The sequence below is a fragment of the Tachysurus fulvidraco genome, chromosome 18, assembly GCF_022655615.1.
Source record: "Tachysurus fulvidraco isolate hzauxx_2018 chromosome 18, HZAU_PFXX_2.0, whole genome shotgun sequence".
NCBI classification, from domain to species: Eukaryota; Metazoa; Chordata; class Actinopteri; order Siluriformes; family Bagridae; genus Tachysurus; species Tachysurus fulvidraco.
The window spans coordinates 16,740,567-16,764,019 of record NC_062535.1 but is presented as its reverse complement, the minus strand read 5'-3'; the positions used below and the strand labels follow the sequence as shown (position 1 = coordinate 16,764,019).

Below are 23,453 nucleotides of genomic sequence, written 5' to 3'. Positions count from 1 at the left end.
AGAGAGTCTGACTCATAACCCAAAGGTTGTGGGTTTGAGTCTCGGGCCGGCCACGACTGAGGTGCCCTTGAGCAAGGCACCGAACCCCCCAACTGCTCCCCGGGCGCCGCAGCATAAATGGCTGCCCACTGCTCCGGGTGTGTGTTCACGGTGTGTGTGTTCACTGCTGTGTGTGTGTGTGTGCACTTTGGATGGGTTAAATGCAGAGAACGAATTCTGAGTATGGGTCACCGTACTTAGCCGTATGTCACGTCACTGTTAATTTGATTGACATTCATGACTTGAGACTTTTACTTGTGTTTTTGTACTGTCACTTTAACTCTGGACTTGCACAGCACAGTGCCACTTTATACACTCCATACACTATTTACACACCATACTTCACCTGGTCATTCTATGGACACTTTAACTATGGACTTGCACAGCACAGTACAGTGCCACTACAGTACACTATTTACACACCATACTACACATGGACACTTTAAGGACAATCTTTTTTAAAAAACATACACATTTATGTATATGTATAATGTATATGTATATACATTATTTCTTCATATTCTCCATATATTTCATATTTTTATATAGTTTATACTTATTATTTTATTCTCATTTTATTTTTTGCTTTTTTATACGTTTTTTTAATAGTTTTTATTCTTATACTGGACATAAAGCATTTCACTCCATATTGTACCCTGTATGTATGTGTATGTGACAAATAAAATTTGATTTGATTTGATTTGACTTGCACATGTGTGACTTACTCCCATGTCTGCTTTGTGATCCATATTTGTTCCCCATGTTCAGAACACTGGAAAGACATCGGCTAAAAAGTGGATTAATATATTTGTGTTTTCTCGTTCAAAACTCAGCCGCCCGAATCCTGACTGGAACTAGGACAAGAGATCACATCACTCCGGTCTTGGAGTCCTTACATTGGCTCCCTGTCAGATTTCAGGTGGATTTTAAAGTTCTTATGCTTAGCTACAAAGCTTTGGATGGTTTGGTTCCTCACTACCTTACTGAGCTTTTAGCCCCCTACACACCTGTTCCTGCCCTCCGGGCTTCGGAAACTGGCCTTTTAATCGTCCCACATACCCGCTTAATATCTCTGGGTGAAAGAGAATTTTCTTCTGTAGCTCCAAGACTCTGGAATTCCTGCCTGTTCGGATTAAGCAAGCAGAATCCCTGAGGGTCTTTAAATCCTCCCTTAAAGCTTATTTCTTTAGGGAAGCTTTTACTTGAAATTTATTTTTTAACCTTTCTTGTTTTGATAGTATGTTCTTATGTGGTGTGTTTTTATATATTTGAGATGCTACTTTTAAAGGTACTATAGAAAATAAAGTTTATTATTATTATTATTATTATTATTATTATTATTATTATTATTATTATCTATCCATCCATCCATCCATCCATCCATTCATCCACTTGTGCATTTTCTGTAGCATTTTTCTTACACAGGGAACCTCCACCAGCGGTTTGACCCCATCACATTTAAAGAGAACAATCAGCTTCAGCGCATCTTTGGACTGGGGGAGGAAACTGGAGAACCCTTGAGGAAACTATACACACACACACACACACACACACACACACACACACACACACACACACACACACACACACACACGTTCATCACTAAGCCACTGTGCTTTTTGTTATACTCTGATATTCAGATATTTTGGAATGGCAGACTCACTTACACTACACCATCTTAGACGTACAAGTTTCTTAAAACAACACATATTTTGTCATCATATTTTTCCGGTTACACCAATAAAGCAAAAGTGTTTCCTCCCTAAGACCGTGTGGCTGAGGCTCATTTGAATAGTGATAAATAGTTATGAACGATTAATTGGTCAGTTAATAATGAGTAATTAACAGTGTAAATATCGGCTTAAGTAAAATGTTTTATAAGCTTAAACTCATGGTGTCCTTATATAGTGTGTAAGTACTGAGTCTTATATAGTGTGTAAGTACTGAGTCTTATATAGTGTGTAAGTACTGAGTCTTATATAGTGTGTAAGTACTGAGTCTTAGTGTGTAAGTACTGAGTCGTATATAGTGTGTAAGTACTGAGTCTTATATAGTGTATAAGTACTGTCTTATATAGTGTGTAAGTACTGAGTCTTGTATAGTGTGTAAGTACTGAGTCTTATATAGTGTGTAAGTACTGAGTCTTAGTAAGTACTGAGTCTTATATAGTGTGTAAGTACTGTCTTATATAGTGTGTAAGTACTGAGTCTTATATAGTGTGTAAGTACTGAGTCTTATATAGTGTGTAAGTACTGAGTCTTAGTAAGTACTGAGTCTTATATAGTGTGTAAGTACTGAGTCTTATATAGTATGTAAGTACTGAGTCTTATATAGTGTGTAAGTACTGAGTCTTATATAGTGTGTAAGTACTGAGTCTTATATAGTGTGTAAGTACTGAGTCTTATATAGTATGTAAGTACTGAGTCTTATATAGTGTGTAAGTACTGTCTTATATAGTGTGTAAGTACTGAGTCTTATATAGTGTGTAAGTACTGTCTTATATAGTGTGTAAGTACTGAGTCTTATATAGTATGTAAGTACTGAGTCTTATATAGTGTGTAAGTACTGTCTTATATAGTGTGTAAGTACTGAGTCTTATATAGTGTGTAAGTACTGTCTTATATAGTGTGTAAGTACTGAGTCTTATATAGTGTGTAAGTACTGTCTTATATAGTGTGTAAGTACTGAGTCTTATATAGTGTGTAAGTACTGAGTCTTATATAGTGTGTAAGTACTGAGTCTTAGTAAGTACTGAGTCTTATATAGTGTGTAAGTACTGAGTCTTATATAGTATGTAAGTACTGAGTCTTATATAGTGTGTAAGTACTGAGTCTTATATAGTGTGTAAGTACTGAGTCTTATATAGTGTGTAAGTACTGAGTCTTATATAGTATGTAAGTACTGAGTCTTATATAGTGTGTAAGTACTGAGTCTTAGTAAGTACTGAGTCTTATATAGTGTGTAAGTACTGAGTCTTATATAGTATGTAAGTACTGAGTCTTATATAGTGTGTAAGTACTGAGTCTTATATAGTATGTAAGTACTGAGTCTTATATAGTGTGTAAGTACTGAGTCTTAGTAAGTACTGAGTCTTATATAGTATGTAAGTACTGAGTCTTATATAGTGTGTAAGTACTGAGTAATATATAGTGTGTAATTACTGAGTCTTATATAGTGTGTAAGTACTGAGTCTTATATAGTGTGGTAAGTACCTGAGTCTTATATAGTGTGTAAGTACTGAGTCTTATATAGTGTGTAAGTACTGTCTTATATAGTGTGTAATTACTGAGTCTTAGTGTGTAAGTACTGTCTTATATAGTGTGTAAGTACTGAGTCTTTTATAGTGTGTAAGTACTGAGTCTTATATAGTGTGTAAGTAACTGAGTCTTAGTAAGTACTGAGTCTTATATAGTGTGTAAGTACTGTCTTATATAGTGTGTAAGTACTGAGCTTATATAGTGTGTAAGTACTGAGTCTTTATAGTGTGTAAGTACTGAGTCTTAGTAAGTACTGAGTCTTATATAGTGTGTAAGTACTGAGTCTTATATAGTATGTAAGTACTGAGTCTTATATAGTGTGTAAGTACTGAGTCTTATATAGTGTGTAAGTACTGAGTCTTATATAGTGTGTAAGTACTGAGTCTTATATAGTATGTAAGTACTGAGTCTTATATAGTGTGTAAGTACTGAGTCTTAGTAAGTACTGAGTCTTATATAGTGTGTAAGTACTGAGTCTTATATAGTATGTAAGTACTGAGTCTTATATAGTGTGTAAGTACTGAGTCTTATATAGTGTGTAAGTTACTGAGTCTATATAGTGGTAAGTACTGAGTCTTATATAGTATGTAAGTACTGAGTCTTATATAGTGTGTAAGTACTGAGTCTTATATAGTGTGTAAGTACTGTCTTATATAGTGTGTAAGTACTGAGTCTTATATAGTGTGTAAGTACTGAGTCTTATATAGTGTGTAAGTACTGAGTCTTATATAGTGTGTAAGTACTGAGTCTTAGTAAGTACTGAGTCTTATATAGTGTGTAAGTACTGAGTCTTATATAGTATGTAAGTACTGAGTCTTATATAGTGTGTAAGTACTGAGTCTTATATAGTGTGTAAGTACTGAGTCTTATATAGTGTGTAAGTACTGAGTCTTATATAGTATGTAAGTACTGAGTCTTATATAGTGTGTAAGTACTGTCTTATATAGTGTGTAAGTACTGAGTCTTATATAGTGTGTAAGTACTGTCTTATATAGTGTGTAAGTACTGAGTCTTATATAGTATGTAAGTACTGAGTCTTATATAGTGTGTAAGTACTGTCTTATATAGTGTGTAAGTACTGAGTCTTATATAGTGTGTAAGTACTGTCTTATATAGTGTGTAAGTACTGAGTCTTATATAGTGTGTAAGTACTGTCTTATATAGTGTGTAAGTACTGAGTCTTATATAGTGTGTAAGTACTGAGTCTTATATAGTGTGTAAGTACTGAGTCTTAGTAAGTACTGAGTCTTATATAGTGTGTAAGTACTGAGTCTTATATAGTATGTAAGTACTGAGTCTTATATAGTGTGTAAGTACTGAGTCTTATATAGTGTGTAAGTACTGAGTCTTATATAGTGTGTAAGTACTGAGTCTTATATAGTGTGTAAGTACTGAGTCTTAGTAAGTACTGAGTCTTATATAGTGTGTAAGTACTGAGTCTTATATAGTATGTAAGTACTGAGTCTTATATAGTGTGTAAGTACTGAGTCTTATATAGTATGTAAGTACTGAGTCTTATATAGTGTGTAAGTACTGAGTCTTAGTAAGTACTGAGTCTTATATAGTATGTAAGTACTGAGTCTTATATAGTGTGTAAGTACTGAGTCTTATATAGTGTGTAAGTACTGAGTCTTATATAGTGTGTAAGTACTGAGTCTTATATAGTGTGTAAGTACTGAGTCTTATATAGTGTGTAAGTACTGAGTCTTATATAGTGTGTAAGTACTGTCTTATATAGTGTGTAAGTACTGAGTCTTAGTGTGTAAGTACTGTCTTATATAGTGTGTAAGTACTGAGTCTTGTATAGTGTGTAAGTACTGAGTCTTATATAGTGTGTAAGTACTGAGTCTTAGTAAGTACTGAGTCTTATATAGTGTGTAAGTACTGTCTTATATAGTGTGTAAGTACTGAGTCTTATATAGTGTGTAAGTACTGAGTCTTATATAGTGTGTAAGTACTGAGTCTTAGTAAGTACTGAGTCTTATATAGTGTGTAAGTACTGAGTCTTATATAGTATGTAAGTACTGAGTCTTATATAGTGTGTAAGTACTGAGTCTTATATAGTGTGTAAGTACTGAGTCTTATATAGTGTGTAAGTACTGAGTCTTATATAGTGTGTAAGTACTGAGTCTTATATAGTGTGTAAGTACTGAGTCTTATATAGTGTGTAAGTACTGTCTTATATAGTGTGTAAGTACTGAGTCTTAGTGTGTAAGTACTGTCTTATATAGTGTGTAAGTACTGAGTCTTGTATAGTGTGTAAGTACTGAGTCTTATATAGTGTGTAAGTACTGAGTCTTAGTAAGTACTGAGTCTTATATAGTGTGTAAGTACTGTCTTATATCGTGTGTAAGTACTGAGTCTTATATAGTGTGTAAGTACTGAGTCTTATATAGTGTGTAAGTACTGAGTCTTAGTAAGTACTGAGTCTTATATAGTGTGTAAGTACTGAGTCTTATAAGTATGTAAGTACTGAGGTCTTATATAGTGTGTAAGTACTGAGTCTTATATAGTGTGTAAGTACTGAGTCTTATATAGTGTTGTAAGTACTGAGTCTTATTATAGTATGTAAGTACTGAGTCTTATATAGTGTGTAAGTACTGAGTCTTAGTAAGTACTGAGTCTTATATAGTGTGTAAGTACTGAGTCTTATATAGTATGTAAGTACTGAGTCTTATATAGTGTGTAAGTACTGAGTCTTATATAGTGTGTAAGTACTGAGTCTTATATAGTGTGTAAGTACTGAGTCTTATATAGTATGTAAGTACTGAGTCTTATATAGTGTGTAAGTACTGAGTCTTATATAGTGTGTAAGTACTGTCTTATATAGTGTGTAAGTACTGAGTCTTATATAGTGTGTAAGTACTGAGTCTTATATAGTGTGTAAGTACTGAGTCTTATATAGTGTGTAAGTACTGAGTCTTAGTAAGTACTGAGTCTTATATAGTGTGTAAGTACTGAGTCTTATATAGTATGTAAGTACTGAGTCTTATATAGTGTGTAAGTACTGAGTCTTATATAGTGTGTAAGTACTGAGTCTTATATAGTATGTAAGTACTGAGTCTATATAGTATGTAAGTACTGAGTCTTATATAGTGTGTAAGTACTGTCTTATATAGTGTGTAAGTACTGAGTCTTATATAGTGTGTAAGTACTGTCTTATATAGTGTGTAAGTACTGAGTCTTATATAGTATGTAAGTACTGAGTCTTATATAGTGTGTAAGTACTGTCTTATATAGTGTGTAAGTACTGAGTCTTATATAGTGTGTAAGTACTGTCTTATATAGTGTGTAAGTACTGAGTCTTATATAGTGTGTAAGTACTGTCTTATATAGTGTGTAAGTACTGAGTCTTATATAGTGTGTAAGTACTGAGTCTTATATAGTGTGTAAGTACTGAGTCTTAGTAAGTACTGAGTCTTATATAGTGTGTAAGTACTGAGTCTTATATAGTATGTAAGTACTGAGTCTTATATAGTGTGTAAGTACTGAGTCTTATATAGTGTGTAAGTACTGAGTCTTATATAGTGTGTAAGTACTGAGTCTTATATAGTGTGTAAGTACTGAGTCTTAGTAAGTACTGAGTCTTATATAGTGTGTAAGTACTGAGTCTTATATAGTATGTAAGTACTGAGTCTTATATAGTGTGTAAGTACTGAGTCTTATATAGTATGTAAGTACTGAGTCTTATATAGTGTGTAAGTACTGAGTCTTAGTAAGTACTGAGTCTTATATAGTATGTAAGTACTGAGTCTTATATAGTGTGTAAGTACTGAGTCTTATATAGTGTGTAAGTACTGAGTCTTATATAGTGTGTAAGTACTGAGTCTTATATAGTGTGTAAGTACTGAGTCTTATATAGTGTGTAAGTACTGAGTCTTATATAGTGTGTAAGTACTGTCTTATATAGTGTGTAAGTACTGAGTCTTAGTGTGTAAGTACTGTCTTATATAGTGTGTAAGTACTGAGTCTTGTATAGTGTGTAAGTACTGAGTCTTATATAGTGTGTAAGTACTGAGTCTTAGTAAGTACTGAGTCTTATATAGTGTGTAAGTACTGTCTTATATAGTGTGTAAGTACTGAGTCTTATATAGTGTGTAAGTACTGAGTCTTATATAGTGTGTAAGTACTGAGTCTTAGTAAGTACTGAGTCTTATATAGTGTGTAAGTACTGAGTCTTATATAGTATGTAAGTACTGAGTCTTATATAGTGTGTAAGTACTGAGTCTTATATAGTGTGTAAGTACTGAGTCTTATATAGTGTGTAAGTACTGAGTCTTATATAGTATGTAAGTACTGAGTCTTATATAGTGTGTAAGTACTGAGTCTTAGTAAGTACTGAGTCTTATATAGTGTGTAAGTACTGAGTCTTATATAGTATGTAAGTACTGAGTCTTATATAGTGTGTAAGTACTGAGTCTTATATAGTGTGTAAGTACTGAGTCTTATATAGTGTGTAAGTACTGAGTCTTATATAGTATGTAAGTACTGAGTCTTATATAGTGTGTAAGTACTGAGTCTTATATAGTGTGTAAGTACTGTCTTATATAGTGTGTAAGTACTGAGTCTTATATAGTGTGTAAGTACTGAGTCTTATATAGTATGTAAGTACTGAGTCTTATATAGTGTGTAAGTACTGAGTCTTAGTAAGTACTGAGTCTTATATAGTATGTAAGTACTGAGTCTTATATAGTGTGTAAGTACTGAGTCTTATATAGTGTGTAAGTACTGAGTCTTATATAGTGTGTAAGTACTGAGTCTTATATAGTGTGTAAGTACTGAGTCTTATATAGTGTGTAAGTACTGAGTCTTATATAGTGTGTAAGTACTGTCTTATATAGTGTGTAAGTACTGAGTCTTAGTGTGTAAGTACTGTCTTATATAGTGTGTAAGTACTGAGTCTTATATAGTGTGTAAGTACTGTCTTATATAGTGTGTAAGTACTGAGTCTTAGTGTGTAAGTACTGTCTTATATAGTGTGTAAGTACTGAGTCTTATATAGTGTGTAAGTACTGTCTTATATAGTGTGTAAGTACTGAGTCTTAGTGTGTAAGTACTGTCTTATATAGTGTGTAAGTACTGAGTCTGTACAAATGTTAGCCTGGTTGTTGGTTAGATGTGTAGTGATGTGATGTAAGATAATAATATCAGCCAATCAGAAAGAAGCGTCTGAGGCTCTTCTCTACACCACTGTAACCTCCAACATGGGACAAAAAAGACTTAGACACAAGGCTGAAGTGATGAACGTAAACCCTTTCACTCCACGGTGACGGCAAGAGTGTTAATCGTTACATACGGCAGCTTTAATCTGCTGAAACTCACGTGAAGAATCAGATGCTTTCGGAGACGACAGAGTTATTTCTCTAACCGCATTTATTGAACTTGTGAACCGGTTGAGCTCCACGCTGCTCAGGAAGCGACAGAGTCCAGAGACAGAGCTTTAATACAGACGTCTTACAGTACAGAGATCATACAGTTAAAATATAGAAACATCTTACATTCAGTAGCATCTTTACAAAAAAAAAACAATAAAATGATTAAAATGAACCATGATAAATGAGAAAACAAAACCACACTCATCTCTCTCTCTCTCTCTCTCTCTCTCTCTCTAAACCCCTTTTCCATACATCTGAAAAAAACAGTGATATAAAGGATGAGAAGAAGAATGGAGATCGGAAACACTGTGACACTCAGGCACCGAGGAAGAGGAAGCCGTTAGACGAAGGCTCTCTGATGAGTCATCACGGTCACGGGGAATCCTCGGGAGTCGAGAGCACGAGCCAGTTGCGTGAGCAGTCGATTAAAATAAAAATAACAAAAACAGCAAGGAAACAGTGGATGTGGCGATGTAACGTCTTACAGTAACACTGATGTGCAATACGGCTGCTGACAGATAAAACAACACGCAGGACAAACGACTGCATTACAGTGGAATTCGTCCGAGAAAAAAAACCTCCAGATGTTGCTGAGATAAAGCGTATTCACGTACGTAAATAGATAAACACGTGTGCACGTCTCCATCCGTCAGAACTCAACACGGTTTTCTGACAGAAGGTCGATGGTCGCGTTCTCGGTGTTGTTGTCACTACCGGGAGAAGATGTGGGAGGGGTTACCGTAGTGCCGTGGCAACAACAATAACGGCGAGCTATTAATAAAGCATTGATAAGATGATCAAGCTAACACAGCTAACACTGAACGGAAGCCAGCAACCACCAGTTAGCGGTGAGCTACGTCCTGATACCTGACGACGGTCGCTGACTTTTAGCGTTGTGTTTTTAGAACTTTTGATATTTGAACCGTTGAAGCTGAAACTCTGGGGCAGATGGGGATAAATATCTAAAAGCAGCCGGGGCTTGTGCTTGTCCTGGAGCGTTAACGTCTACAAAAAAGAAAGGATTTGAGAGTTTGGTGGTTCTGTAACGCGACACCAGAAGGGGCCGAGGGTTCAAAGGTGCAGTCGGGAGGAATGAACGAATCAGCTGATTACTTATAAGAACAGCCACAGATTTAGACGTGCGGCACAGGTTGAGGTCACATGACCTGCCAAAAGGGAATAGCAGGAACAGTTACAGCAGCTCCGTCACCACGTATCTGTCATGATCTACTTCTCACAGAGTCTGACTGAGGTTCGCGCCCCGCTGAGCCGCTCGAGCAGAAACAGAAACACCTACTGAAGCTTTACAGGAAGCAGGAGGAAGGAGGGATGAGTCAGGAAGCAGGATTCCCACGGCTATGAGACAGGAACCTCAGGAGGCTTCCGGACATGCTGGAACGGACTATTATGGGGTGGCTACTTCGTGCATAGAAAGGTGTTGCACAGAGAGCACACAAACACCGTCTCTCTCTGAGCCTCTGGAGCTGGAGGGAGAGAGAGGGAGAGAAAGAGAGAGGGAGAGAGAGAGAAAGAGTGAGAGAGGGGGAGAGAGAGAAAGAGAGAGAAAGAGTGAGAGAGGGGGAGAGAGAGAAAGAGGGAGAGAGAGAGGGAGAGTGGGAGAGAGAAAGAGAGAGAGAGAGAGAGAGTGAGAGAGACAGAGAGTGAGAGAGAGACATGACATGTGATAACACTAATAAAGAAGAGCAGTAGAGCTCCTGTAACAGATGTATGTGTGAGTCCCAGCACTGACCTGTAGCTCCCATACTGGACTTGAGCACTTTGTAGGAACAGCAGCGAGAACACAGACTCAGACCGCAGTTAGAGCAGGAACGCTGTAACACACAACCAACACACACACACACACACACACACACACACACACACACACACACACACACACACACACACACACACACACCGTCATCAGTGGCACGTCATCAACACTACCACTACACTTAGGTCTTAGTGCTGAAGTCGTACGTACCCTCTTCTTTAACACAGAGAACGCTGCGCCACAGCTGGAACAGTTACCTGCAGAGAGAGAGAGAGAGAGAGAAAGAGTGAGAGAACAACAGAATGAGGGAGCGAGGGATTAAATGAAAAAGAAAGAGAGCAAGACAGAGTGATGAAATTAGAGAATATGGTGTCGATTAAATGAGTGAGTGAGTGGCTGAATGAGTGAGTGAATGAATGGCTGAGTGAGTGAGTGAATGAATGGCTGAGTGAGTGAGTGAGTGAGTGAGTGAATGGCTGAGTGAGTGAGTGAGTGAGTGAGTGATTGAATGGCTGAGTGAGTGAGTGAATGGCTGAGTGAGTGAGTGAGTGAGTGAGTGAATGGCTGAGTGAGTGAGTGAGTGAGTGAGTGAATGGCTGAGTGAGTGAGTGAGTGAGTGAGTGAATGGCTGAGTGAGTGAGTGAGTGAGTGAGTGAATGGCTGAGTGAGTGAGTGAGTGAGTGAATGGCTGAGTGAGTGAGTGAGTGAGTGAATGGCTGAGTGAGTGAGTGAGTGAGTGAGTGAGTGAGTGAGTGAGTGAGTGAGTGAGTGAGTGAATGGCTGAGTGAGTGAGTGAGTGAATGGCTGAGTGAGTGAGTGAGTGAGTGAGTGAGTGAGTGAATGGCTGAGTGAGTGAGTGAGTGAATGGCTGAGTGAGTGAGTGAGTGAGTGAGTGAGTGAGTGAATGGCTGAGTGAGTGAGTGAGTGAGTGAATGGCTGAGTGAGTGAGTGAGTGAGTGAGTGAATGGCTGAGTGAGTGAGTGAGTGAATGGCTGAGTGAATGGCTGAGTGAGTGAGTGAGTGAGTGAGCAGTGAATGGCTGAGTGAGTGAGCAGTGAATGGCTGAGTGAGTGAGTGAGTGAATGGCTGAGTGAGTGAGTGAGTGAATGGCTGAGTGAGTGAGTGAATGGCTGAGTGAGTGAGTGAATGGCTGAGTGAGTGAGTGAATGGCTGAGTGAGTGAGTGAGTGAATGGCTGAGTGAGTGAGTGAGTGAATGGCTGAGTGAGTGAGTGAGTGAATGGCTGAGTGAGTGAGTGAATGGCTGAGTGAGTGAGTGAATGGCTGAGTGAGTGAGTGAATGACTGAGTGAGTGAGTGAATGGCTGAGTGAGTGAGTGAGTGAATGGCTGAGTGAGTGAGTGAGTGAATGGCTGAGTGAGTGAGTGAGTGAATGGCTGAGTGAGTGAGTGAGTGAATGGCTGAGTGAGTGAGTGAGTGAATGGCTGAGTGAGTGAGTGAGTGAATGGCTGAGTGAGTGAGTGAGTGAGTGAATGGCTGAGTGAGTGAGTGAGTGAATGGCTGAGTGAGTGAGTGAATGGCTGAGTGAGTGAGTGAATGGCTGTGTGAGTGAGTGAATGGCTGAGTGAGTGAGTGAATGGCTGAGTGAGTGAATGGCTGAGTGAGTGAGTGAGTGAGTGAGTGAATGGCTGAGTGAGTGAGTGAGTAAATGGCTGAGTGAGTGAGTGAGTGAGTGAATGGCTGAGTGAGTGAGTGAATGGCTGAGTGAGTGAGTGAATGGCTGAGTGAGTGAGTGAATGGCTGAGTGAGTGAGTGAATGGCTGAGTGAGTGAATGAATGGCTGAGTGAGTGAGTGAATGACTGAGTGAGTGAGTGAATGGCTGAGTGAGTGTGTGAGTGAATGGCTGAGTGAGTGAATGGCTGAGTGAGTGAGTGAATGGCTGAGTGAGTGAGTGAATGGCTGAGTGAGTGAGTGGCTGAATGAGTGAGTGAATGAATGGCTGAGTGAGTGAGTGAATGAATGGCTGAGTGAGTGAGTGAATGAATGGCTGAGTGAGTGAGTGAATGAATGGCTGAGTGAGTGAGTGAGTGAGTGAATGGCTGAGTGAGTGAGTGAGTGAGTGAATGGCTGAGTGAGTGAGTGAGTGAGTGAATGGCTGAGTGAATGGCTGAGTGAGTGAGTGAGTGAGTGAGTGAGCAAAACCATGAATGTCTGAGAGAACAAATGAGTGAGTGAGTGAGTGAGTGAGTGAGTGAATAAAAGAGGGAGTGAATAAGTGAGCGAGACTCTGACCTGTGGGATTAGTGGGCACACGCTTGCGGAGTTTCTCTGTGAGTTTGGACACACGGCTGCGTATCGGCTCGTTTCTGCTCAACAAGCCGTTATCAGACACAGAGTCGTAATCAGCTCCGCCCACTGCACTGTCATCATCATCCTACAGCAAACAGAGAGAGAGAGAGAGAGAGAGAGAGAGAGAGAGAGAGAGAAATATTTATCATTTTTTCTGGACTACAAGACACTCCAGAATATAAGACACGCCCCCTAGTATTATTTATTGTATCATCTTTGCTTTACTGTCACTAAAGCAGCACTCTAGCGCCCCCTGTAGTTTAGCAGTGAGTGTTACAGGAGCAAAACTACACAGAATAATTATGCCTACACGCAGCACTGACAGGTGTGTAACACACAGCGTGTCTTATGTTCTGGAGGACGTCACATCACTCGCACGCTTTCACCCGCCACAATGCAGAGTCGTTACCACACCCACATCCGGCGCAGATCTCCACACAGGAACCGAGTCGGGTTAGGAGTCTGTCAGTTAGTCCGGAGAAAGAGAAACCTGCACGCTGTCTTTATAGAGGAGGAAGACGACTCGAGTGAACTAGGAAATGACTGACATGAGCAGCAGAAGTGTACGAGCGCATCATTAGTCACACACTGACTCACAGCCTCGGACAAACAGTGTGCAGGTTTCTCTTGCTGACTGAGAAATCAGGAGAGGAGTTAAGAGTGAGTGTGTGTGTGTGTGTGTGTGTGTGTGTGTGTGTGTGTGTGAGAGAGACGTTAGATCCACGCTGTGATTCCGGAGTCCGTTGTTAAAACCCGATCATTTTCTCAACGTAACCCATCTGAGTTCTGGTAATTACACCTGACAAGAAGGAACCAATCAGAGTGGTAGAGTGACATCACTGTGAGTACCAGCCAATAAAGAGAGAAGTTTTTTTTTTTAAGAGGCGGGGTTAGAAGACCCAGGGCGACCGAGTGGGCGAGGCACCTTATGAATTATTCGTCTCCACAGGGCTTTGGTCAGCCCAGAGACTGCAGGCCACACCTACAGCCAAAAAGGGGGAGGTTACACAGGGATATGCTCCGCCCTCTTAACAGGGGACAACCAGCGTGGTTTGCAATGTTGTGTAATAAAGTATAAATAAAAAACTCCACACACACACAAGCACTTTTCATTGCAGGTATCTGTTCCATTCTGTGTACACATGCTTGTGTGCATGACAACATTCACATGCAACAAACAAGTACACACACACACACACACACAGCATGTGCTTCATGCAACTATCCAGGACTTCCTTTCCTCAGAAGAAGTGACTCAATTCAGAGCAGCTACTTACCATAAAAGCCAGCTGGGATTCCTTTAAGGGCAAAGTAAAAAGGTGAGCTACTCCAACACACACACACACACACACACACACACACACACACACACACACACACACACACACATCCTATTCTAGTTCCTGGTGTAACTGATCATCCATAACCACACACACACAATCACTCTGTAATTCCACCTCTGCTGCTCTAGAGGGAGCCACTCACCTGCAGGACCAGTTGGTTCTCCTTACGCAGCACAGACAGCAAGTCAGACAGAGCGGATTAGATTAGAGGTGATACAGAAGCAGAGGGAGAGAGAGAAGGAGGGGGGGAGTGAGAGAGAGAGAGAGAGAGAGAGAGGTTACTCTACCTCTATTGGGTCTCTAAACTCATCATCAGGCTCCGCCTCCTCAGCCTCCTCCACACTTCCTGGTGAAAGATCCTGCACAGAGACACAATAACAGACTTCTCTGTGTACTCCTTGTACACTCACAAGCCCCGCCCCCTTTTCCTGCTAAACTACTGTTTTCTGGGCTGTATTTGCATACTGGAACCTGATTGGCTATTTTATAGTTTACGATGCAATGACAAGTAGTTCAAATTTTGCTTTAAGATAACAACCCCCCCCCCTCTTTCTCTCTCTCCCCCCCTCTCTTTCTCTCTCTCTTCCCCCCCTCTCTCTGTTGCTCTCTCTCTCTCTCACCTCCAGACTGGTGGGAGTAGGAGTTTGGTCTAACAGATGGCTCGGGTCTGGGTCGCTCTTTTCTGTGTCTCCTTCTGCAGGCTGGACTGGAGATGAACGGAACAAGTCCTTTAGCTGCCACACAACTACACACACACACACACACACACACACACACACACACACACACACACACACACACACACACAGTCAGCATAATGCAACATGATCATTTAATACTACACTCACTCCAATTTTATACTGTAAAAGTGTGTTTGTGTGTGTGTGTGTGTGTGTGTGTGTGTGTGTGTGTGTGTTCAGACAGACCCCTACAAAAGTCTTTGTTCCAGATGAAGAGGGTGCTGTTGATGAGAGACAGACTCCAGCCTACAGGTGCCATGTACAGCAAACACACAGTCATCAGGAGGAGGCCGTAAAACCTGCACAGAGCCACAGAAACAGAGCAGCTGCTCTTTTTGCCCCTCATGTATACAGAATCCCCCAGCAGGTGTCAGGCAGTGTGTGTTACTCACGCAGAGGAGGCTACATGACTCTCCCAGTACAAGACCTTATACACAGACTCTGCGTATACACACGCCTGGGTCAGGAACTCATCCAGCCTCTTTAATCTGAAACCCAAACACACACACACACACGTAACATCTTCACCTTTCTGCTTAACACTAGACCTGTACACTAACTTCCTGACCTCACTAAGATGGCTACTTACAGGCCCTTAACCTCCATCATTGCTTCCTGGCGACTCATGTGGACGGTCTGAAGCTCTCTGCGCTGCACTGCGTAGTGACTCTTTTTCTCCACAGATGTGTCACTGCCATCGTGCTGGCAACGATCACCAAGGTAACCAAGCACAGCAGGGACAGAGAATGCCATCAGGAACACAGAGAACCAGACCACTGGGAAGAATAAAACAAGACAAGAAGCCATATTTTTATATCCTTGCAGTATGTTATGTATCTGTCAATCCTGGTGAAGGTGGCTGTTTCAGCGTCTGTCAGTCACAAGAAAGAAGGCGTGGCTACCGAATTATTACTTAGGCCTCACCTTCACTCAGTGTGAGGAAGAGGACGTTCAGTAGGATGCAGAAGAAGAGAGAACACAAAGGCATTCTCCACCTACACACACACACACACACACACACACACACACACACACACACACACACACCACAAAAAAATTTTAGCATGTCATTCATGAGTCTGTTCACTTTACTAAAAAACTCATTAGTCACCCACCCGAGTAAATAGCGCAGCACCTCCACCACATCTGTAACCGGTTCCAGAAAGATGGCCATGCGCTTGTAAGAGACCACCATATTGAATAGGTCAAAGGTCGCGGTCCGAGGGCTAACCAGGTCAGACGTGCTGTCCGGTGATGACGTGTCTTTACTGGACATCCGGCTCGGCTCTGTTCGCTCTCCTGTGGCAGGTGGAGCCTCCTGACTGCTCACCTGCATCCTCTCACTCTATCGCTGTTCAGTTAGTGCTGGAATGACTGGATTTTGAGCTACATCAGGGGCGCATACACACAAACACACACACACACACCCACACACACACACACACACACACACACACACACAGACAGACACATAGACAGACACACGCATAGACAGACACACGCACACACGCATACACACACACAGACAGACAGACAGACAGACAGACACACACACACGCATACACACACACAGACAGACAGACACACACAGACACACGCATACACACAAACACAGACAGACACACACACATACGCATACACACACCACACACACACACACACACACACACACACAGACAGACAGACAGACAGACAGACACACACACACACACACACACACACACACACACACACACACACACACACACACACAGACAGACACACACACACACACACACAGACAGACACACACATTTTTATGTGATTTTCACCATAACGTAAGTGAGACACAAATCCCTGAGACTCACATAACCACATATTTATTAATATAAACATTAAGAAACAGTTACTATACAGAGATGTATAGTAACTGTTTCTTAATGCGATCTTGGCAAACCTAAATATTGTGATACCAGAATTTTGTGTCTGTAAAAACTGTTATAAAAGTAATAATAATAATAATAATAATAATAATAATAATAGACACTTCTCAGTATCCAGTTCCTCTTCCTAGCTTTAGCTCGTTAGCATCTTCGACGTTGCAGTTTATTGTGTTTATTTACCTTTTCTCGTGTTTTCACGCTGTTAAGCGCAGTGTGTGAGAGATTTGCACCTCATCCGCCATCCAAAAGTCTCCGACGAGGTTTATAATTTATATCAATCCACTTAAAAGACAAAGTAAACAACGGTTCATTCCAGAGTGCCAAACTACTTCCGCATAGCGCAGGCTGCCGTGTCGATCGCCAGACCAGGATAAGAGCTTCAATCAGATTACACAATCAAACACTGATAGCATCGATTTGACCTTGGATCAAATGTTCCACCTTTTTGCTGTTGGTTGAGATGTTTACGATAGAAAGTAAACCTTTTGGTCTAACGTGTCAGTGATAACAAAGTCCTAGCATGTGCAGATTTATAGGTGCAATAGTTTACTTGCTTACTAGTATAAATAATGTGGAACATTTTGTAGAGGTTATTTATCTAAATAACGGTGTCCTGTGTGAGAGGGTTGTGTGGAAACGTGGTCACATGATGGTTTCCTCAGCTGATACTCACAGCATCACATGTTCCTTTTGTGTAGGTTTCAATAATCACACACACACACACACACACACACACACACACACACACACACACACACACACACACACACACACACACACAGAGAGAGAGAGAGAGAGAAACAGACACACACACACACACAGAGAAACAGACAGACAGACAGACAGACAGACACACACACACACACACACACACAAATAGACTTACAGACATAGACACACTCACAGACAGACAGACAGACAGACAGACAGACAGACACACACACACACACACACACACACACACACACACACACACACACACACACACACACACACACACACACATCAGTTATCTGAGTAACAGTGTGCATCAGACCAGCATGATGTTTACACAGCACCACCACCTAGAGGTCCTTCATGACATTCTTTACAATAATATTCTAAACATTAAACACAAATATTCTACACTTACAGTAGCTCTGAAACTTTTATTATACTTTCTAAATTATTTTGTGTAAGTTAGCTGATAGTTGTCATAAATAACAAGTGCATTTGTCACAGCAACGTTTTATTTCGACACACTTTACTTCTGCAAAATAAGTCACTGATTAAATGACGGATGTAAAACTGTAAATCTGATGTAAGGCTGCTTAACGCAGCAGTGCAGACGTGGGCGGGGCTTATTCATATTAAATATTTAGAGATGCTTTCAGATCGTTTTTTTCATTTGTTTGTACACGCACACACACACACACACGGATTTTAAAACAGATGAAAACAGTTAATTGCTCTACAGAATTGTTTTGACTGATATCAAATTATAATTTTATTACAGTTCATTTACACGGCACGTGGTCTAACATGCTTAAAATATTTATTTGCACACGTTTTATGGATTTTATAAGTGTTTCCCTACGAGCTCGACCCTCTTTCTCTGTACAACATGTCACATCTGTCACTCTGCAGGAATGAAGATCAGCGCCAATGACGTCAATGAAAATGACACCTTTTTTTTCTCTTTTTTCATTCTCTGTACACTAACGCTCACGGAGAGCTGCGCTGTGATTGGTCAGAAGTAGTAAAGGTAGGTGGGTCTTAACGTAATCCGAGTTCTCTGATTGGATAACGACGTGTTGAACGTAAGCGGAAGAATTGTGGCTTGAAAAAAAAAGAAGAAAAAAAACAACAAAAAACTGATCCGCAGAAACACTAAAACACACACACACACACACACACACACCCCGAGTTGAATCTCCCAAACTCAGTAATACAGAGGATTTTAAAGATCCAGCCGCTTCCGGATGATACAGCCGTGATTAAGGAGGATAAAAATCACCATCAGGACACTAAACGGTTAGTCTGTACTTCTCTGTATTCATGCATATGTTTTCTTTTTATTTCCTACACAGCGTTAACTCATGCATGAGTGTGTGTGTGTGCACTAATAATAATAACATAATAATCCACCGTGAACAAAGTTACACTTAGTTACAGACACCTAACGACGCGTCCGTCTTAAACCAGCTGCATAACGACGGTTTGTGTCTCGCGTTCACGACGCGTCCATTTAACGACAATATTAAACTGAAGTAAAGGTGGAGATTATAGGAGCAGTAAATACAGTGAACAGCTGCGCACGTGCCCGCCTGCTGACGTCACCGCCACGACACAAACGTTAATGTCACTGTTACACCGGTCAGTTGCTGCAACGTCGCTTTCACGTCGTTTATTAACCCCGTCGAATTAGTTTCCTTTCCTTTCTCTCATCCCTTATTTGCTTACTTACTTACTTACTTACTTACTTACTTACTTACTTACTTACTTATTTTTCTTCTACGCGCACGTAGAGCGGTAAAGACTGCAGTGCGTCGGCGTGACGTCATCACGCAGTCTGCAAAAAAAGGCGTACGTTAGAAACACGTAAGCGGCTGAACGATGACGTAAGTTGCAGTGACGTCATCACGCAGCTTAGTAACGGTTTTCTGCACAGACGTAGAAACCAAAACAAAACAAGCAGAAAGATTAATTAATTAATTACGGATCAGTTTGGAATGAGTTCATCTTTATCATAGGGAGAGAGAAAAAAAACATTATTTTTGGATGATATAAAATAATGATGTCATATTAACCAGAGATGGGGACTCGAGTCATATGACTTGACTCGAGTCAGACTTAAGTCACAAATTTGAGACTTGCTTGATAAATATTTAAAAAAGACTCGACTTGACTTTGACTTGACATTCATGATTTGAGACTTACTTCTGACTCGCACATGTGTGACTTACTCCCTCCTCTAATATGAACTAATAATAATAATAATAATAATAATAATAATAATAAAAATAATAATAATTTACTGTGAGCTCATATTCTCCTGTGATATGGAGCTGTGTATTACACCCACACATAATCTCTGATCTCCAGTTTAGTCGTCATGAAAACATGAGTAAGAATAAAGACTCTTACTGTGGCTACGTGCGAAAATGTCAACTTCGGTGTGTAATATTATACAGATGCTCTATTAGCGTGGTTAAGGAGACACCGCAGGATTATCGGGATCGTTTATCAGTGTCGTTCTTCAGGATGTAGTCAGATATAACACACTCTTGTGTGTAAACCTGCTGCAGTGTTTATTTTACATTTCAGTCAGGACACGTGGTGTTTTTAAGCCTCTGTGGTGTGTTCAGGTCACCGAGGTAGCGATTAGTGGTGTTTTTAATGGCCTGAGTAGCTCTGATTAACTCCTGCTTGTATTTCCAACACACATGTAATTAACACAGAACGGCGAACAGGACGTGCAGTTAGACGCAGTCAGAAAACTGGAAGGAAAGAAACCAAACACACACGTATTTAGAAACTCTGTTCTCTAGAAGGTGAAGTATGTTCATTCCCTCGCCTGTATTTTAACCTGGTTGTAATTTGCTCATTAATTGGTGTGTTTCCTGTAGCAGTGATACTCCAGGATTAATGGGATGTTTGTATGTTTAGTGCTGAGTGTGTGGATTATATAGTATAATCTAGTATAACAACGCTTTTTGTTTTTCTCTACAAACCATCAGGAAGCTGAATGTATTGTAGGTTTGTTCACTCTTGCACCTTCAAGGTTTCATGTTTAAGCTTGTGTTTTTATTCTTTATCATTTATTTGGGAGCTTCTTTTATTCCAGAGTCTTGCTTGAACGTACAACACAACCTTTAATCTCACAACCTTCTTGTCATCTCCAAGATGAAAACGTTTTCTGAAGCCCCGCACCTTTAACTCTTTGCCCCCTCAGAGCTGCGGATGGAGGAGGTCGGTGTCAGTGCTGCTGCAGTGCTGCCCGGAGCACCTCAGCCCACCTTCTGTCGGACCTCCGCCTCCGATCGCCGCATGCGCAAGTCGGGTTCCGCCAACATCTTCCAGGGGGTGAACCTGCGGCAGCTCAGGCGCCTCTTCCACTCTGCTGGGGAACCGGACGCTGAGCAGAAAGCCAGACAGGTTTGGAGGAACCGGAGAAGAACCGATGGAGACGAAGAGGATGGGGATGGAGATGAGGTCTCGGATAAGGAGGAGGATGAAGGGCTGGCACAGGCACTGGTGGGGCTCCGGGTGAGGGCGAGGACCCGCAGTGGGATCAGAGCAGAGACCAGCAGAGGGGTCCGAGCAGTCGGCCACAGCAGGTCAGAGACGTGATATAGAAAGGTTTGACAAACAAAGCAATAAAATCTCACTGTATATTTTCTATACTTTTTTTAAAATAAGTTACACACCTTAGAAATCTTTTTATTTTTGATAAACACCTTAACATTTTTAAGATTAAGATTTTTTTTACATAAATGTCCCTCATTTTTACATTAAATAATCAAAGGGTTTATTTTTGCAATGCCCTCATACATGACTTTTCAGTGGCAGCTTGTCAGGAAGCCTGTACACCGTCATTTAGCTACATCGTCGATTGGAGACATGTAGAAAAGTTGTGGTGATATTTTTGGCCTATCATCCAGCTCCTGTGGCTCCTTTTACCTTTTTTTAAAATTATTTTTGAGTGAAAACAGAAGCACGTGTCGTAACACCTTTAGTGCTCGGAACACTAAAGCACAAAAAAATCTTGGTTTTAGTGGAGCTTGTTAGTTTTACTTTTAGAATAGTTTTTCGTTTTCTAAAAATATTGTTGAATCGTGATGATTATTAAAATCCCGATGTTATTGTATGCATCATGTTGGTGACGTCATGCTGCTGGGATTCGATGTGGTGATGGTTTTCTTTCCAGAGCGAGCGAGCGGACGCCATCGGAGGTCCCGGCCGACACCGATGCCAAGTCATGTGACCCAGCGAAAGAGGAAGAGATGGGGACGACGTGGAGCCGGGACGAGAAAGATCCGGAGCGCTACCTGCACCGAATACGTCACTGACACCGCAGCTCGCTAAGCTCAAACAACACCGAACGACACGATGTAGCCGCAACACTAAACTCAACCTCAGCTACCATCAGGGAGCTAAAACGTGAACACTAAGATGGAGAGACACTACAGAGCTGCTGCTCACGTGTGTTTACTGCAAAACTACATCACGCTGCTGCTGCTGCTGCTGCAACAAATAAAAAAAAAGAGAAGAACTAAAGATAGAAGACACGTTCCACACGCTGACATTCACTACAATTCCCAAATCGTCGCTGCATTACGATGTTACGAGTCCCAAATCAGATGCTGGTCCAAATTCATCTAGAGGTTAAAATGCTGCTCAAACAATATTATGACAAGGAAAAAAATAAATAGTAGAAAAACAACATGGTTGCAGCACTTCGGTGCTTGGACCCCTAACTACCTCGTTACACCACATCTGTCGAATTTCTTTTTAATCAGTTGCTCTGTTTAAATGAATCATCAATGAAACACAGTGAGTTTTTGATTCGCAAACGTCCATATTTTGAATATTGACACAGCAAAAGGAAAAATAACCGATAATTTACAATCTGACTCCGACACGGAACCCTATTGAAGCGCGTCTGGTTATTTTTTACCTCAGGATATGTCATATTTGGAAAGAAATACGTATTTGGGTTCCATATCGTGCAATTATGATCATCATTCTTAAAGTAACGTGTTGCCACAGAATCTTTTTTTAATCGGGCAGCGTCACTCTAAAACGTCTCCGTGTGGACGCGTCTGAGTCGGATCACCTGGTCGTACTTGAGCTTCATCATCGTCTTCTGTAGCAATACATTTAGCAACATGTGCTCCAGCGTTCAGGAAATTTTGTTGATGATGATGAAGAATATGCATCGAAGAGTAAATCACTCATTCTTCCACATTACAGTGTTTTATCACCGAAAACGGTTAATACACTCTGACTGATTATGTTGAGCAGTGTAGCGTGGAGAAATAAAATTTAGCTTCACTCTAGGTTTTTTGCTCTATTGTAAATTGAAATATATTAACATCACTCTAATAGGAAATGTAGCTGCGGTGTTATCCCGGGTTCTTCAGGAGGTCGAGGTTTGTGTCAGTTCCTGAGAACAAGAACTCATTCAGGACGCTAAGAATTACAGTATGCCCATTTCTTTGGAGTATTTACATTAGCCAGTGTAGATTGTTTTAATTTAATGAAGGTGTTTCAAAGAATCATCATTTTGCCACCAGTGGATTATGGGTATTCCTCAAGGCTATGTCATTAGTCCGCTATTGTTTTAAACCGTTATATTATTTTAAGCCAGTGTAGCAAACTAAGAGGACAAAAACTAAAAAGACAACACTAAGAGGACAAAAACTAAAACTACACTACAACACCATGGGCCACAAAGCGACACTTCACTAATCGACTCCACCATGTGATTTTTACCGAAGAGTCTGGAAAATATGGTGTAAATCTGATATTAGATTCTAAAGTATAGTTAGAAAAGTGTTTTATATGGATCCAGTGTTTAAAATCATTACAGTAATATAAACACAGCACTCTAAGTGTGTTATCACTAGAGTTCTTCACTTCTTTGCTGTTTTTTTTATATATATTTGTACTCTATAGCTCCACTATGTATGGTATTATTTATGTGTGTATTT

General features: G+C 40.4%; 2 protein-coding genes across 7 annotated transcripts; one reads left to right on the top strand and one right to left on the bottom strand.

Annotated features, from left to right (window-relative positions):
• Positions 1 to 8,651: 8,651 nt before the first annotated feature.
• Positions 8,652 to 19,350, bottom strand: zfyve27 (zinc finger, FYVE domain containing 27). 6 transcript variants are annotated; one of them, XM_047803567.1, is made up of 14 exons: positions 16,939 to 17,412; positions 15,952 to 16,222; positions 15,761 to 15,831; positions 15,426 to 15,612; positions 15,229 to 15,324; positions 15,023 to 15,135; positions 14,717 to 14,841; positions 14,384 to 14,455; positions 14,239 to 14,259; positions 14,031 to 14,051; positions 12,697 to 12,838; positions 10,656 to 10,702; positions 10,422 to 10,503; positions 8,652 to 10,155 (listed from the first exon to the last, which is right to left on the bottom strand). In XM_047803567.1, exons 2-14 carry the CDS (start codon positions 16,170 to 16,172, stop codon positions 10,088 to 10,090), a joined length of 1,266 nt encoding a protein of 421 aa, XP_047659523.1. In that variant the 5' UTR covers positions 16,173 to 16,222; positions 16,939 to 17,412; the 3' UTR covers positions 8,652 to 10,087. The 6 variants fall into 6 exon arrangements, with proteins under 6 accessions (XP_047659523.1, XP_047659521.1, XP_047659522.1 ...); XM_047803565.1 differs by lacking the exons at positions 14,031 to 14,051; positions 14,239 to 14,259; positions 16,939 to 17,412 and adding exons at positions 13,679 to 13,735; positions 19,241 to 19,350; XM_047803566.1 differs by lacking the exons at positions 14,031 to 14,051; positions 14,239 to 14,259 and adding an exon at positions 13,679 to 13,735 and having other exon boundaries at positions 15,029 to 15,135; positions 16,939 to 17,415.
• avpi1 (arginine vasopressin induced 1) lies at positions 18,445 to 22,799 on the top strand. Its single transcript, XM_027136468.2, has 3 exons — positions 18,445 to 18,771; positions 20,693 to 21,077; positions 21,668 to 22,799. Exons 2-3 carry the CDS (start codon positions 20,701 to 20,703, stop codon positions 21,807 to 21,809), a joined length of 519 nt encoding a protein of 172 aa, XP_026992269.2. The 5' UTR covers positions 18,445 to 18,771; positions 20,693 to 20,700; the 3' UTR covers positions 21,810 to 22,799.
• The last annotated feature ends 654 nt before the right edge of the window (positions 22,800 to 23,453 follow it).

Coding starts and splice junctions, on each gene's coding strand:
- avpi1 (XM_027136468.2), top strand. CDS start 20,701: ATGGAGGAGGTCGGTGTCAGTGCTGCTGCAGTGCTGCCCGGAGCACCT. Junction 21,078..21,667: donor CGAGCAGTCGGCCACAGCAG/GTCAGAGACGTG, acceptor TTTTCTTTCCAG/AGCGAGCGAGCGGACGCCAT.
- zfyve27 (XM_047803565.1), bottom strand. CDS start 16,172: ATGCAGGTGAGCAGTCAGGAGGCTCCACCTGCCACAGGAGAGCGAACA. Junction 12,839..13,678: donor GGAGACGAATAATTCATAAG/GTGCCTCGCCCA, acceptor TGTTTGCTGTAG/GATGATGATGACAGTGCAGT. Junction 10,156..10,421: donor GTCCAGTATGGGAGCTACAG/GTCAGTGCTGGG, acceptor CTCTCCCTCCAG/CTCCAGAGGCTCAGAGAGAG.